Source organism: Magnolia sinica, chromosome 10, assembly GCF_029962835.1.
Source record: "Magnolia sinica isolate HGM2019 chromosome 10, MsV1, whole genome shotgun sequence".
NCBI lineage: Eukaryota > Viridiplantae > Streptophyta > Magnoliopsida > Magnoliales > Magnoliaceae > Magnolia > Magnolia sinica.
Genome location: NC_080582.1, coordinates 22,204,854 through 22,221,501, shown reverse-complemented (window position 1 = coordinate 22,221,501; position 16,648 = coordinate 22,204,854). Strand labels below are relative to the sequence as shown.

General features: G+C 41.5%; 1 protein-coding gene across 22 annotated transcripts in view; it reads left to right on the top strand.

Moving 5' to 3' along the window:
• The window catches only part of LOC131258163 (uncharacterized), a 92,627-nt gene extending 76,929 nt beyond the window's left edge, over nt 1-15,698 (top strand). For 10 of the 22 annotated variants that reach the window (XR_009177923.1, XR_009177926.1, XR_009177921.1 and 7 more), the window contains 6 exons: nt 7,146-7,242; nt 8,082-8,209; nt 10,636-10,718; nt 11,878-13,608; nt 15,197-15,254; nt 15,443-15,698. Coding sequence is in view for 3 of the 22 variants with exons in the window: in XM_058259279.1 (XP_058115262.1) it covers nt 13,534-13,608; nt 13,692-13,710 (94 nt within the window). In the remaining 19 variants the exon portion in view is untranslated. The other 12 variants (XM_058259279.1, XM_058259278.1, XM_058259277.1 and 9 more) reach the window with 8 other exon arrangements.
• The last annotated feature ends 950 nt before the right edge of the window (nt 15,699-16,648 follow it).

Below are 16,648 nucleotides of genomic sequence, written 5' to 3'. Positions count from 1 at the left end.
TCATAAACTTGTAGTGGCCCCCATGTACAGTCAGACTTGCATTCCGGCAAAATCTCATGTACATCAGTGCATGAAATGATTGATAGAGAAATGGGGAGAGCGGATTAGGTGCGGCTCCTCCCCCGGCCCACCCAAGATGGTGTGACCCTTACCCTGGGGTGCATCTTGATGCATATATTCTATATCAACACCGTCCATCCGTTTTGCCATGTCATTTGAGAGCATGATATAAAAAATGAAGTGGATCCAATTCTCAGTTGTACCCTACCATAGGAAACAATGTTGATTGAACACCTTATCATTAAAAACTTCCTAAGACCCATTGTAATATTTTCAATAAACAATTCCATCCAACCTGTTGATCGGGTCACATAAAGATGGATGAATTAGCACTGTTCCAATGGGCCGTACCTATCATCATGCAAAGACGTTCATGTGTACCCCACCTGTCCCCATGTCTTACATTCATACAATCGATGAAGCAGCTGAAACATTGGTGGAGGGCAGTAATGACATTTGGAAAAGGTAAGGGTTAAACAACAATATCTATAGCTGGCTAGGGGTAAAATGGACTTTTTGGTAGTTAACAACTCAATCCACATTTTGGTAGTTAACAACTCAATCCATCAAGTATCCATTGTTGTAGGCGACTGTAAGATGTATGTGAAATAGGTTGGCGCGTTCTGAGAAATAGTTTAAAAGTAGGTGGTTTATTGTACATAGCTAAAAAGGCAGGCATCCCATTGGAAAAATATCTTCTTCTTCTTCTTCTTCTTCTTCTTCTTTTCACGGTTTAAAGGATAACCTATTCTTTTTGTAGCAGTTGCTCAAAATGAGTGCACATACATCTCGTCTTTCTAACAAAATTATAGGTGGAGTGTTCCCAATTTTCTTTCAAAATAAAATAAAATAAAGAAGCTATACTCGGGAGTAGTTCATTTTGGAGTTGGTGGGGAAAAATCAGATGGTTAATGTTATAGGTAAAATCGGATTGACTAAACACCTGCAATAAAATGGGAAGATTAGGGGAAACAGATGTCGATCACGACGTCCTTGACCAACCCAAGTAGCAGCCATGAATACCGACCTTAGCCACTGAGCTAAGACTTCATAGTCTTGACCAACAACCTTGGCGGTCGGCTTCCTATCCCGACCTCGAGGGATGGCCTCAACCGTCAACCTCGAGGACCAGATTCTACCAAGGACCCCAAACTCAGAGGTCGGCCTCGACCATCGACCTCGGCCTCGGGGACTGACCGCTACCTCAGAATAGAAGGGAGGATCCTCTCCGTATACATGTGGGATTACCTTCCAATATCTTAGCTGACAATCACGTCGAGAAAGGTGTGATATATTCGGGAACAGATTCATTCTATGGTACGCATCTATCTAGCATATTCATTGCCACATGCGTAAGTGGTCTCAAGGGGTTATAAATAGTGACCCCCTATTAAAGAGAAAGGTATGCACAACTATCCTAACTCATCTACACCCATTGTGTGCCTACCCTGACTTAGGCATCCGAGGGTCCCCGACTGGTACCCCTAGTATCTCTCTATTTTGCAAGTGTGCAACAGGCTAGCAGGAGGACAAGTAAGACCAGCCAGATTATTGCATCAACAATTTAGCGTCGTCTATGGGAAGCGACAATAAAGCCATTTAGAAATCACCTATCGACACTAAAGGAAGAAAGAAGGCTTTGGCTACCATCACTACATCAATCCTTGTACTAGACAAACAACTTGAAGATCCGCCTTTAGAACATCATACCGACCCTCTTCCAGTGGTGGCTACATAAAGGCCCCACAATATAGGGGGTCGACTCACCTCCTTGGAAAAGTAGGTTGAGGCCCTAGTCGGCAATGTTGACCAGATAATGCAGATACTAGAGAGACAACAACCACCCCCCGATCTTGGTGCAGAAACTGGTGCAACGACCAAACTATCCCGGCCTCCCCATTTACCTCACGGCTCATGCATGGCGAAACAGTGACCACCAGGGCAACATGGTCAAGCTCCCACAGTACCGCAGGTACAACCATACTCACAGAATCTGGCGTATGCCACACCTTAGAAAAAAGGAGGCGTGGGAAGGCCCTCGAAGTCATCGTAGAAAGTGAGGTCCCGTGGGAAGCTAAGCTCAAAGAGATCCAAGGATAGCTCAGTGACGTCCAACAGGCCTACCGGGCTCGTATCCCAATCTCTGTTGAAGCCATGTTGGAAGAAATAGAACATCCATTTGCCGATGACATCATGAAGTCTCAACTCCCGTCAAGGTTCCGTATGCCCCAGATCACCCCTTACTCTGGATTTAGAGACTCAGTCGAGTATCTTGAGTCCTTCAGAGCTTGGATGGAGCTTCATGGCACTTCGAGCTTAGTGATGTGCCAAGCATTCTCTCTGACTTTGTCGGGAGCTGCGCGAAAGTGGTACAGGCAGCTGAAATTTTCTTGGGGCCACTAAAGGCTCTGATCAAGTTAATATTTCTGTTTTCCCTTCATCCATATCTTTGTGACCTTATAAAGAGGTTATATGGCAAATAAACCTCACAGTGGACCCTAGGGACGTTTCAACATTAGTCGTTCAATCCTCGCTGATTTATGTGGTGTGGTCCACGTGAGCTTTGGATGTGCCTGATTTTGGGGCTCATACTCTAGATTGATCTGTAAAAATTGATGGACGGTGTGGATCTAAAACATAAATCATTGTGGGGCTAGAGAAGTTTTACACATTAAAAGTCATGTGTGTAGGATCTCATCCATCCGCTCTCTTAATGGCTGATGACACCATTAGTTTTCTTAATGGTAGGATCTCATCCATCCGCTCTCTCCAAGCTTTCATCAAGGCTTACGAGAGAATCTCTGGCCAACGAGTTAATGCCTCCAAAAGCTCTTTCATTCTCCCTCAAAGAGCCCCAACGCCCAGAGCTAGAAAAATCAGCCTTATTACAGGCTTCCAGCAAGCAAAGCTCCCTTTCACCTACCTAGGCAGTTCGATCGTCAAGGGAAGAATCTGATACCCTCAGCTGCTCCCCCTAATTTTCAAAATAGAATCTAAGGTTGCCAGATAGAAGGCGAGGCTTCTTAACCAGGGGGCGAAGTTAGTGCTCATCAATCACGTCCTCTCCAGCTTCCCACTGCATCTGTTATCAGCCCTCAACATCCCTAAAAAGGCCATCCATCAGATTGAGAGCTCTCTAGCTAATTTCTTCTAGGGAAGTAATGACTCAGGTAACAAATGCCATTGGGTCAAATGGGCCGAAACCTGCTACCCTGTCTCCGAGGGTGTTTTGGCACTAGACGACTACCCCAAGTCATGCAAGCGTTCCGTTGCAGGATGGCCTGGAGGCTCCTCATCGGCAAATCTCAATGGGCCAAACTTCTCACAGCTAAATACATGAAAAAATTCATCTATCAGAACGGTCCAGCTCACTCCAGAACCCCCAGCCTTTGGAAAGACACGTCTGCCAATCTACTTTTCGTCATCCATAATTCGAGATAGATGGTGGGCGAAGGCAACATCAACTTCTGGAACCACAACTGGATGGGTGGAGGTCTGCTGATAGGCGCGTCCACTTCTCCTCCCCCTGTTGAGTTAAAAGACGCCATGGTCAAAGACTTTTGGAGCTCCTCAGGCTCTTGGAACTCTTCTGTTGAAGGCCTCATCCCAGAAGCAGTGATTAGATCCATCATTAGCAACAACATCTCCATTTCTGACAGAAGGGACCACCTCATCTGGAAGTTGAATCCCTCCGGAAGCTTCTCTATCAAATCAGCCTGGAATGCTCTTCGATCTCGTTGTCCTAAACATCTGTGGACCTCGTAGGCATGGAACAAGTTGGTCCCTCCGAAGATAGCAATTTTCCTCTGGAAAGTCATGCATCGAGCAGTGCCAATGGACACAACTGTCTAAAGAATCGAAATCTCCATTGCCTCCAAATGTGAATGTTGTAAGCCGTCCCCCCCCCCCTCTTGTGCCTATCCACTCCCCCCGCTCCTTCAAACTCTCCCACCCAAGTAGGCTCTCCTGCTGCCCATGCTGCTGAATTCAGTCACTACTCGCCCTCCCCCCCAGCCTATGAGCCCACCCCACTTAGATTCCTTCACCATAATCCCCCTCTCCCTTCTTTCAACGTTGGAGAGTCTAGCCTCCTGCATCCTTCCCATTCTTCCCTGGCCCATTCTGGACTCAATACCAAACCCGCCCCTGCTGCCTTACTGAGCGCAGCCTACCCTACTAGCCCCCCTTCTCTCCCCCTCCCGCCAACAACCGATCTTCCTAACCAGTTCCCTTCCATCCATTCCCCTGAGGTGGAAGATCTAGACCACCTCCTTTGCCATGGCCTCATCGCCTCCAAGGTATGGACCCACTTCTCTCAGTTTTTACGTGTACCGCTACCCCACGATCCACCTATTTCTCACTGCTTCATTCAATGGAGTGCTCTTGCGAAGCGATCCTCTTCCTGGCAGAACCTCCGTGGTCTAACTCCGCCCTTCATCATTTGGGAACTTTGGTGTGGTAGAAATGCCTCCAGATTCAACAACCACAAGTTTGCTGCTCCTCACATTATTTGCAGACTCCATAACTGGCTGAAAGAGTTGGGATTTCAGCTCCCAATTCCAGTCCTTCACCTGAGACGGATCTTCCCCTCACCTTCCAACGACTTCTTTTCTCCTATCATCAACTCAGAGGACGCTCCTTGCATCATCAAATGGAAGAGACTTCCTCCGGGATGGTTCAAACTCAATGTAGACGGATCGGCCAGAGGCAACCCTGAAGAGGGAGGAGGTGGTGGGGTTTGCAGGGATCACTTAGGCAACTTGTTTTTTGCCTTTCACAACTACTACTGGCAGATCTCAAACTCCGTCGCTAAGGCGCGAGCCCTTCTAGATGGCCTGAATCTCTGCTCCGATCTGGGCTTGTGCAACATTGTAGTAGAAACCTATTCTCGTTTTATTTTCGAAGCTGCCTCTCACTCCCTACAATGTTCCTGCTGGAATATCTGGTACCATATGGGAGCTATTCATAATCCAAGTAAGTCCCCTGAACATCCAATTCACTCACACCTACCGTGAGGGCAACACGGTGGTAGATGGCCTTGCCAAGTTAACTAGTGTTGGTTGCCCCGACTCATTCTTTCGAGAGATAACTCGTCTCCCGCCGTTGATTAGAGGCTCTCTCGTCATGCACAAGGCGGGTGTTGGCAACACCAGAAGATCCTTCTCCAAGAAGGGAATTGGATGATTTTCCCCTCCCGGCCCTTTTTCTAGCTCCTCCTATGGCTGATTCCTCTGCCCACCCACTGCGTTCATCCTGCTTGTTGCCTTCCCATGCTGGTCTCCTTTTTCTGCATTGTTTGGGCCTGCTCCTCGCCTCAGCCTTTGTTGGAATGTCCAAATTTGTTTAGACATTTTTTTTGGCCCTTCAGAAGCTTATCAGCATCTCTCTTGCATAGTTTTTTCCTTTTCTTTTTTCTTGTGCATGCCTATATGATAGGTGTGACCTGTTGTGTTTTGTATCGGGCCTGCTCGAATCATGAGTAATTCTCTCCTTTTACAATATACATCCAGGTGGAAGTTCCCACCTTTTTTCAAAAAAAAAAAAGAAAAAAAAGTTGGACACATTTTGTTTGAGGGAGAAAACCGGCTTATCTTGTTAGCTGGAGTCATCGGCGATGATCTGTACCAATGAGGAGCGATGGCATTGAATATCTTATGCCTTCAACACAGACCATCCGCACTCTAAAAAAAATCATTGTGACTCATCCTCTCACATGTGTCACTATATAGCTACTCAGATTGTCCAAATTGTGGGCCGTGTCGTGGATGAAGCATATGTCTACAAACAAGCTATAGCTATACATAAATTATAAAATTTATCGTATCTTCTGGGGTGCGAATTCTTCTGCAGACAATTTGGCCATATTAGGTAGCTTGGTGGAGGCAATGTCTTATTTAGAAGCAAGGCTGACCTTCCAAGAGAGACGAGATGTAATGTGTTTCTGAATACATGATGATAATGTGTTCAATTTGGAAGAAACCAATGTATCTCACATTAGTAAGACGTGAGAGTGATTTCTTGGAGTTCATGGTTGTGTTGTGATTTTTTATGCTCTTTGGTGCTCGTTTATATTAGAACATTTCCAGCTTCTTTCACTGTTGAGGAATGTAATTTTGTAGGTGCACTACACCAAAGTTGTTATTTTGTCTTTGGGTTCAGGAACGGCTTTAGGCTGTTACCGATTTGGAGCGGTCTTCCTCCATTTCAATGTTTCGAAAAAAAAAAAACCATCAGATTCTCTCTCCCACTCTTTTCCTCTCTCAAGATCTCAGCTCCTCTCCCTCGCCCTTGCTTCCCACGCTCTCTTCCTCCCTCCCTCCCTCTCTCTCTATCCCTCTCATTCCTACAGCCCACGCATCCTCTCTCGGTGGCCGTGCAACCATCTTCCCTGTGGTTGTACAACCATCACCCGTCTGGTGAAAATCCACTAGTGAAACAGCGGGTTTTTTCCCCAAATCACAGAGGATTTCTTCTCGAAATCTAGGTCTACTGCTCAATGACAGATCCTTGCATGTCTTGTACCATGGAGGTGATATTTCTTTCTTGATTCTTATGAAGGGAATAAGAAAGGGCAACTATCAACCTTAGCAGGCATAAAAAAAAGCACGGCCACGGTCATCTGAATCTGATCCCGATGTGATGGACGACAAAGAGTAAGTGAGAAGAAAAGGGTTCTATAAAACCCATTGAATGGGTCATCAACCATGGTCGCAGCTACTCACAGCGGCGAAAGAACGACAAGAGTTTCAACAGGGGACACCATCCAGAGGCTGCTGGCGCTGGTACTGAAGACCAGCAGTGGTCGACTACTTCTTTTTTTTTTTTGAGGTTTTATGCCAACATTAATGGCAGCCCATGCCGCTGCTGGGATGACGACCAGTATCAAAGAAGAAGAGAGGAGAGGATGCTGGCACTGTTTAATGTAGTATTCCATGTCACTCATCTATAGGAAGCTTTTACTTCACAATGTCTTCTTTATCTCCTGAAGTTCTTATTCTGAAAGTGTACATATGCTTTCATCATGCCTTGACTGATGCCATTAAATCCGATAATTCAAACTGTATCTTATTGTGGTGTTCTTTCAGCTATTGGACTGATCCGGATGAGATCAACAGTGTAGACCATATTAGGTTGTTGGAAGAATCTCTCAAGGAATCACTCAGTCGAATCCAGACACATAAGGTATGCCTTTACTATTGGGTTATATGTTTTGCACAATGTGTTATGCTTACAAGCTTGATGTACATATTTGATTCCTATTTAAGAGTTTGATTTGCATCTATGGAATGGCTTATGGCGTATATGCATTGAATTTCTTTTGGTTATTTCGATAAGATGGGTTGGCACCAATACTTCAGGATTTTAAGATGACCTGCCACCATTAATTAGGGCAACATAGCTTTGAGGAGATCTCTGTAATTAAATGATCTTGGTGATTCCACTATACACATGGCCCAAACTCATTAATCTTGGTCCACTATGGAAGGTTCTCACCACTGATTGGACGATCCCAGAAGTGTGATTTTTTTACCTGAAATGTAAGGTTAAAAATGAAATGAGCACTGCCCCACAGTCCAGGGTAAAAATCCATTAGTCAGACTGAGGATTATGTAATCTGTATAATTTCAGTTTCTGGCTGATCGAATAGTGCCCATTCTTTGGACAATACTGAATAGAATGCTCTTTGGCCTGTTGTAGTTTTTAATGGTCTTAATTATTCTCATTTATTATTATTAATTTTTCATCCTAGTAAGGAGTTGTATTTTATCTCTCTCAAAAAGAAAAAAGAAAAAAGAAAAAAGAAGGGAGTTGTTCTTCTAGATAGCAGCTCTATACTACATATTGAAGCCATTCGTAATGCTTGACAGGAAAATTTTGGGAAATAACTGCTTATGTCACTAGAATGTTCTGCTTAGGTTAGAAACTGGATAAAATCTAGTCCCAATTGATCATGGGCATGGATAATACAAATGTCTTATATTTCTAAAAAAATAGTGATTGATATTATCATGATTTTGTAGTTTCGGAAAGTGATGCATGTACCGTTAATAATGGGTGGTGAACAACAAGCGCAGCCACTATCATGGTTTCACAATAATGATGGTCAGCATATGATGATGTCAGATGACCCAAATCTGCTGCCTCAAAGGTTAGTGTTCTATTTAAAAGCCTTATGATGGTACAAGTGATGCAGGACATGAATTTAAATATGATATGCAAGATTTCAGGCTTAGATCACACCATTTTAGAAACAATCACACAAATTCCACATCCCACATGAAAATCCAAACATTCAATTAAAGGGGAATCTATGTGGATCCAGGCCTACACACGTTAGGGCTGGATCAATGAAAATTATGAACCAAACAATACTCAAAGGAAAATAGAAATCACCCACACATGCATAAGAATCAGTCCCTAATCCAAGGGATTCCCTAATCTCAATTCAAGGAACCCTAGGATGAGAAAATGGGCAAATCAATTAGGGATAATGTAATATAGGGTCAGGATTTATGAAATCATGTATAAAAGAGAGGAAAATAGGAAGAAACCTAAACCCGAGACAGTCCCTGCGTGTGGGCAGCGAGCCAGGTGCAGGCGCACGTGTGGTGGGGGACGGAATCCAGAAACGGATTCCTAGGCCTTGGTCGGCTAGGCTTGGGCTGCAAAACCCCCAAATCTCAGCTCGATCCGATGTACAGTTTGTACATGGTGCTCCGCCGAAGTTTCAGCTCGCCTGCTGTAATGAAGAAATCTGATGCAACAAAAGGACGAATTCGAAGTACGGATGGTGGGGGAAGATGGAAAAAAAAGATGGAGGATGGGGGTGAATCGGGATCGATGTGGCTTCGCACCACGGTAGTTAGCCCTTCAAAAAGGGAGGGCTTCGCACCCACTTTTGAATTCTTCCACAACTCACGAAGAGAGCAGAAAAATAAAGTAGGAATTTTTTTTTATTAACTTCAATGAATCAAAAGAACTACAAGGGTTGCCTATTTATAGGAAAAATCCTATACCTCAAAACTCGCACCATATGCGCAACCTATTACTTGCCGATGAAGTAAACTAAAAAACCAAACAGAGAAATCTAAAGCGTTCACAATGTTCTAAATAATAACAGTAAACAAAACCTAAAATATGAAATCAATCCGACGAGTGGGCCACAATCATGAGATCCCATGATGGGCTTTTCTTGATTATCGGGCCCAATCTTTTGAACCAAATTTTGTTTTCTAGGTAGGAGGCCCTCGCTAGACGTCGTCATCGAGACAGATCGATGGTGGGGCCCTCCTACTCTGTGCTTACGTGCGTAGGTGAGGCAGCGTGCGTGTGCGTATGCGCGAGATGTCCCCATCAACAAGTGCGCCCACCTTTTTTTTTTCCCTTTTCCGTCTTGTGCTTTTGTCACTGATGCACCCCCCGTGGCAATGATTTAATAGGAAAGTCCAAACAATTTCAACTAAACATATCCGGTAATTTAGATAACAGCCATTTATTTGGGGTTTCCATTTTGATTGTGACCGAAATCAGTCTTTCTTTGTAATTTAAGTTCAAGGCTCAGAAACCTACCAGTCAATTTGGAATTTCATATAGTTGACCCAATTTATCCAGCCTTCAGTATGGAAATCCAAATGCTGATTTAAAAAAAACAGGACGGTCAGTCGAATTAGGGGACTGAAATGGGACTGAAATACCAAGTTTATATCATATTCCATGTTTTTTAAAATATGAATTGATCCATAAAATGTACGAGATTTCTTAAAACTATTGATCACTATGTATCTTTTTGCAGCCTTTTATGCTATTTCAGGAATCTTGATGTAAGCCTTTGTTTATTGAAGCAAATGACGCATTGCAGCTCATCTAAATGATTTTGTAAGAATTTTCTACCTGCCCCTGCTTAGATCTCATGGTTCTTTGCAGCGTCAGGTCCTAAGATTGCTTCTTTTCTCCTACTCTTTTGCTACTTCAGGTGACTAAGTTGTCTGAGATCTATCATTAATCTGATGGGCATAACTTTGTCCTGTTTTAGGGATATAGACTGTTACATAGGCACCTCTGATCCCAATTATTTGGGTTACTTTAGCATGGGAAAGCAAACGACAATTGATAGTTGTACTTTTATTGGAGTTTGATGAGCATCTCTGCCGTGCATGTGAAACATGGTTACAATTATTTGGACCTTTGATTCAATTATCAAGCAGATGGATGATCAGCTATAGCATAAAAGCTATGGTGGTAGAATTATCTTAGTTATTATATTACTGTGTCGCAAATGGATGACTGAGTAATGATTGATTTGGTGTACAAAAATACCCCCATTGGATGCTTAGGATCACTTGATCTTCTTTTGTATAGGGGCACATTGGCAAGGGTGTTCATGGAATTTATGATTGTCTTATGATAGAAATGGATTAGGTGCATCACATGGTGATTATCAACACAAGATTTTGATGGAGTATTATTGAACATCTGTCCTTCGTATTATAAATTTAAGCATACGTTTTCGCTGTTGGTGTTTATTGCAAATGATATTATTATGTCATACTTTGTTTCTTTCTATACGTCTTGCAGGGTGAGTTTCAGACTGAAAACTGATACAAATCTCTTTGAGATTGCAAAGTGCAAGACATCTGTGTCTGCAATTGAGGTGTATCGTGTACAAATTTCTTGAATCTCACTCTTTTGTTTTATATAGGAATTTAAATTCACTTCTTCTCGTATCCAGTTCTTCTTCTGCGTATTTAATCTGGCTTTAAGTGTGAATAAAAAAAGAAAAAAGAAAAAAAAAGGAGAGAACAAAATGGAGAAGTGTGCCCCAATAAGTTTGTTATTTTCGATCAAGCGGCATTGATGAACTTTTTCTATAGTGTTAGTTTTCTGATGATCTTTAGTTGTTGGATTCCCAGGTAAGACTGTTTTCCTTTTTCACTTCGGGATAAAAAAAAGGATTCTTTGGAGAATTCACTTCAATTAAATTGGATGACATATCATATAAGAGGATACCTTTGCTAGAATCAATTCTCATGGTGATTATTAAGATAAGAAAATAAAATCTTTTGCAGCTCTTGTTCAGTACCTGGATTGAAAATACTTGTTTGAATTATTAAGATGATGATGATGAGAAAATATAAAATTTTCCGTGAAAAAGATTACATGCTGAAGATCTCCAATTGGTACTTCTATATTTATTTTTTTTCCCTTTTTTTTTTTCCCTCCCATTTACTAAGATCTCTTGTTCAAATGCATATGGATTTCATTCAGGTTTCAGCTAGCAAACATAAGCCATTTAAAAAATTGACAACACTGAGGACAAACTATTCTTGAATAATTTGCACAAGACCTTTTTCATTCTTAATCATTATTCTCTTTCTTGAATTATCAGTCCATCTGTTTTTACAAGGCTACAGTTAATTGGTTTTCTATGTTAGGTTACTTCCTACTTTTAAATCTAGTCCTAGATGAAGATCATATATTATCTTAGTGCACCTGAATTCCAAGTTTTATATATAAGCCGACTCCTATAAATTTTAGCTTTTGGGTTTTGGCTACAGGTTTCTAAATTGTCTTATGTGATGCATTTATGTTAGTTTGTATGATTCCGTTTTTTAAAAAAAAGGCAGCACGTTGTTGTGTTGTTCTGCAGAATGCATAATTTTCTTTCTTTTCGCTTGCTTTCATGCCAAATACCATATCAATGGAAAAAGAATAGTAAAATATGATGGATTTGATGCAAAGGTGGCACCTATTTTACGATTCATTTTTTATCCTCACCACTTCATAAAATGTCTACCATGTTTTTCTGCTACGCTCAAGATGGGGCTGATGTTTCAGGTGTCTTGACAGTAATGACTCTAGGGATGTAAGTTAAAACTGGTCATGTGTAATTTCCAACATTTACTGGATGTACACAATGTCGCGATCATACACTTTATGGACAGGTTTTATGCAGCAGTCGCTAAAACAACTTTCAAGGGTGACAGCCAATCAAGTTTGCATCGTTTCTGGTATGTATGTTACATTCTCACTATGGTTGAGCTATCTTAAAAAGGTAGCTTGTTTGTCCATGTTCAGGTGAGGTAGAAGATGTTTTTCTTGAAATATAATATTCTTTTCAGATTTGGGTAATCAGAGTTTTTCCTCCTGATTCAAATTGTGCTACTTCAGTTATTACCTGAATACTTGAGAATTTCTAGGTCCCTTTATTTAATCTTTTGCTTGTTACGCTGTTTGTCGAAGATCCTAAAATTTAATATGGGTTACAGGTATTTGGCTGAGCTGGACATAAAGGGGAATGGGAGTGATGATCTTGGGGGCAGCTTGCTAAGTTGCTTCCCTGAAAGCTTCACATCCATGGGAACACTGAATTTTGCTAATTTATTCATGTGCATGCTCATGCTCATGCTCATATATGTAAATTAACTGTCATGTTCATTTTATCTTTCTTTCTGAAGGTCTCATTTGAAGTGAATTTTCCCACACTAGACATGCATCTTTGTCAACCTTCTCTTGTCATTCAGTTTTAAGCATAAAAATTCCATTTTGTTATTGCTGCTGTGTTTATACATTGAGCTTCTATCTAAATGCAGGCCAGCCAAAAGATAGCTGATGCAAATTGCAAAAGATTTCCAAGCAGTTCTGAAAGAGTTTCAGAAAGCTCAGCGGCTTGCTGCTGAGAGGGAGACAACATATGCTCCTTTTGTTCCTCAAGCAGTTCTTCCTTCCAGTTAAAGCGGATTGGATAAAGCATTTTACCATTTAGTTTCAGGAATTTCTTCTTTGCATTTGTTGTCTTCCAGGTAAAGGGACCAACCACTCAACATTCAGCATAAGGTCTGGCAGTTTTGTGAAATATCCATAAGCAATTCTTAGCTGTAGGTCTGATACATTTGCGATGCTGGTTAGATTCAAATGAACAACCCAAGTATCACTTGTTCTCTAGACATTTCAAATGCCCCTCGATTTTCCCCAGGTTTTTCCAGTGTTCTTGAATTTGCAGAAGTTGCCTGTATGATGCATACATTTAGAACCATTTAGGTATTTTTACACACTATGAATCTCTCCTACACCAATGGAAAAAAAAAAAAAAAAGTATTGCTTTCTCCTGTATGGAGATTCCCAAATTAATGACCACGATACTGCTGGGTCAACTCTTTACCTATTTCTAGGTTTTTTTTCGTTTTCTTTTTATTTATTTATTTTTACTTTTTTGTTTCTGTGTAGTAAAGGTTAAACAGACTTTTTTTTTTTTGATTGATTCAATGTTTTGTTTGTTCTTCATCAATTTTTATTGGTGGGTTTATTGTCATGCACGCTCATATGATGGGGAATCATATATTATTTTGTTTTTCATGCACAACAAGCTTCTATGGTCAAGTAATGTTTGATCTCACCATAAAATGGGAGATATCCTTGTTATTTCATCATGAATAATATGTCCCTAATGTTGTGGCGCTGCTCATCTTTATACAGTTATACTGTGAGTGTGATAGACATACATTCAGAAAAAACTACGGAAGAGGGTGCCCTTCTTGTAGAATCTAGAAGGTGAGTTCTGCTTTTCTACATTTTCTTTTGTTAATATCTTTGTTGTTGGTTTTATGGGTGTCAATTGAGTTGCTTGCATTCAGTTTAATCAAGAGCAATTGACAAAAGTTAGCGAAGTAACTGGTGCTTTTCAACGAGGAAGTGGTCATCGAATTGCTGTTACTTTTCTTTCATGTCTTAAATGGAATGTAACATAACTGCAGTTTGGAGCCAAGACTCTCAAAATGAATGCTGAAAGTATGGTTTCCCCCTTTATTAGACTTTAGCATAATAAAATTTCAAGCACCCAACATGTGACATGTGTCAATGTGCACATATGCTATTGCATACTCTATTTTCCATATAGGCATAGTACTTAAGTTTTCGCAGCACTTGCTACTTGCTGTATGAGATGGTCATCTTCCAGATTTTAAATTTGTTGGTAGGTACCAAGGGTGGTGAAATTTTCATGTTGCCTAAGCCAAAAAATAAGTTTTTGATCATCATTAGCCGCAGTAATGCAGGGCCATTTTCACACTAGGCTCGAGTGGGGTCGCCCGTTACATGTAGGAGGACACTCGGGGTGGGTGACCCATGCGATTTGGGGCCCACACCGGAGGTCTCATGTTCGAGACTCCTTACCAGGGTTGATTAATGCGCATTTCACACCGGGCTCAAGTGGGGTAGCCCGTGGGATACAGGGACACACTCGGGGTGGGCGGCCCATGTAATTTGAGGCTCACGAAGGGGGTTCGGCCGAGGTCCTAACCCATGAGATGTGGGGGCCTGGGCTATGAGATAAATGGATTAATTCGCCATACTCTAACAGTTCGAGCTTTTAGAGCAAGTGGTTAATTGTCCTGCATCAAATTGGTATCAGATCAGGATGTCTCGTGTTCGAGACTCCTCACTGGGGGTGATTAATGCAGGGGCATCTTCACACTGGGCTCAAGTGGGGTTGCCTGTTAGATGCAAGGGCACACTCGGGGTGGGTGACCCATGCGATTTAGGGCCCACGGGGGAGGTCTCATGTTCGAGACTCCTTACCAGGGATGATTAATGTGTATTTCACACCGGGCTCAAGTGGGGTAGCCCGTGGGATGCGGGGACACACTTGGGGTGGGCGACCCATGTGATTTGGGGCTCACGAAGGGGGTTCGGCCGATGTCCTAACCCATGAGATGTGGGGCCTAGGCTATGAGATAAAGGGATTAGTTCGTCATACTCTAACAATTCGAGCTTTTAGATCAAGTGGTTAATTGTCCTGCATCACGCAGGTTTGCGAAGAGCTCAATTTTCACTTGAAAACTTCAGAGGGCCAGATTTGGAATGTGCACCAAAGACATGCAGTCTTGGATGCCAACGGTACGTTTGGACCACTTACAATATAAACATCAATTTTGGGAGGAGAACCGTTAAATACTATAGTCTCTAGAGTTTTCAAGCTACAAATAAGTTTTATTTATTACTGATACACATATATATGCTCTTTTAGAAGTTAATGACATTCTTTATCAAACACATACTATCCAAATTTTGTAAGTCATGGTTTTTTGGACCCTTCTTTTCTCTACTCATTTGTCAATTATCTTTATTTCATCTAATGCAGCATGTAACTGAAGGTCTGACCTTGGGTCAAATGTGCAGATGATGTAATGAGCCAAAAGGTTTGTTTTCCATTATGCTTTATACAATTTTCAGTTCACCGAAATGGGTCATCTTTATTCATTTACTCTTTATTGAACTGAACTTTTCAATCCATTTCCGTTGGACATCCAAATGAGCCATAGTATTTGAAATGCATTTCTCATTAGGCAATAGACAAAATATGAACATTGATGATTTGATTCTGCAGCCAGACGTTGAGTTGGTTAGTAGATGGATAGAAGATCTTATACACAGGGAGTACTTGGGGAGGGAGAAAGATAATCCTAGTGGAATTAGATACATTGCTTGAATTGTTATCCAAAATGGGCTCCACATAAGTGTACATAGTGATTTTATCAAGTGTTTTCATCTCAAGATTTAGGATTTTGTGGAGAGCTCCAGGATTTCCATTGTAGCAGCTGCGGCATTTCTTAGAAAATTATACAAAGACTATCTTCGTATTATTAAGAGTTATGGAGGGAGTCATGGTTCTCAATCATTTTCCATGGAGTGTTGTTTGTTGATAATGTGGGTTTGAAGCTCATCATGTTGTCTGCATGATACCCAATCTGCCCATCACATTCGCCACTACATTTTCTTCTTATATCCCAAAACCAAGGCCCATTCAAGACTTAGAATTCAACTACATTAATCATTTTGGTGATTTAATCCAAACTGTTCAAAATTTATTTCTTGATCCGACTTTGCTTTATACTTTAGTTTGGATGTAATCATTATCTTAACTAAGAAAATTGCAAACGATTTTCAAATGAAATATATATATATATATATTTCTAGTGTACTGTCAAAATTGAAAATTTTCGACGGTTTTCCCTCACCATTTGTGACGCCCTATTTTAGGAACAGTTTAAAACCGTTCCGAAATTGAGAATTTGCAATACTTTTCAACCACGCCTAATTTTTGCAATGCCCTCAACCAATTGAAAACCGTTCCTAAAACATTTAGGAACAATTTTCAACTGTTCCTAAATAGGGATTTTGGTGTAGTGGTGGGCACCAATGCATGCAGCCCAGATGAATCAATGTGGCACACGTGTGTGAGATCTAGGCTGTTCATCAAATGCAGTCCACGGTGAACATTCCTTAGTGCAAAAATCCAGCCGACACACCCGTCAGGTGGGTTAGAAGTGGAGGGGAAAAAAAGGATGGCTACATAGTGAGTAGAAGTATTAACCAACTGTCTGCAACTAATTACATCCCTGTCTCGCCCAGTTAATGAGTGGACTTAATTCCAGGTTAGAAAGCATCCACTGCATTTGCCTGATGAACATCCCAGATTTTGTACGCGCTTGCCATGACGCATGTGTGGGGCTTGTATACGGAGCATTCTTTTGTATGCTTCAAATAGCATTTCCCTGTATTCATTGAGAAGCACTTGCTAACTTTATGCACT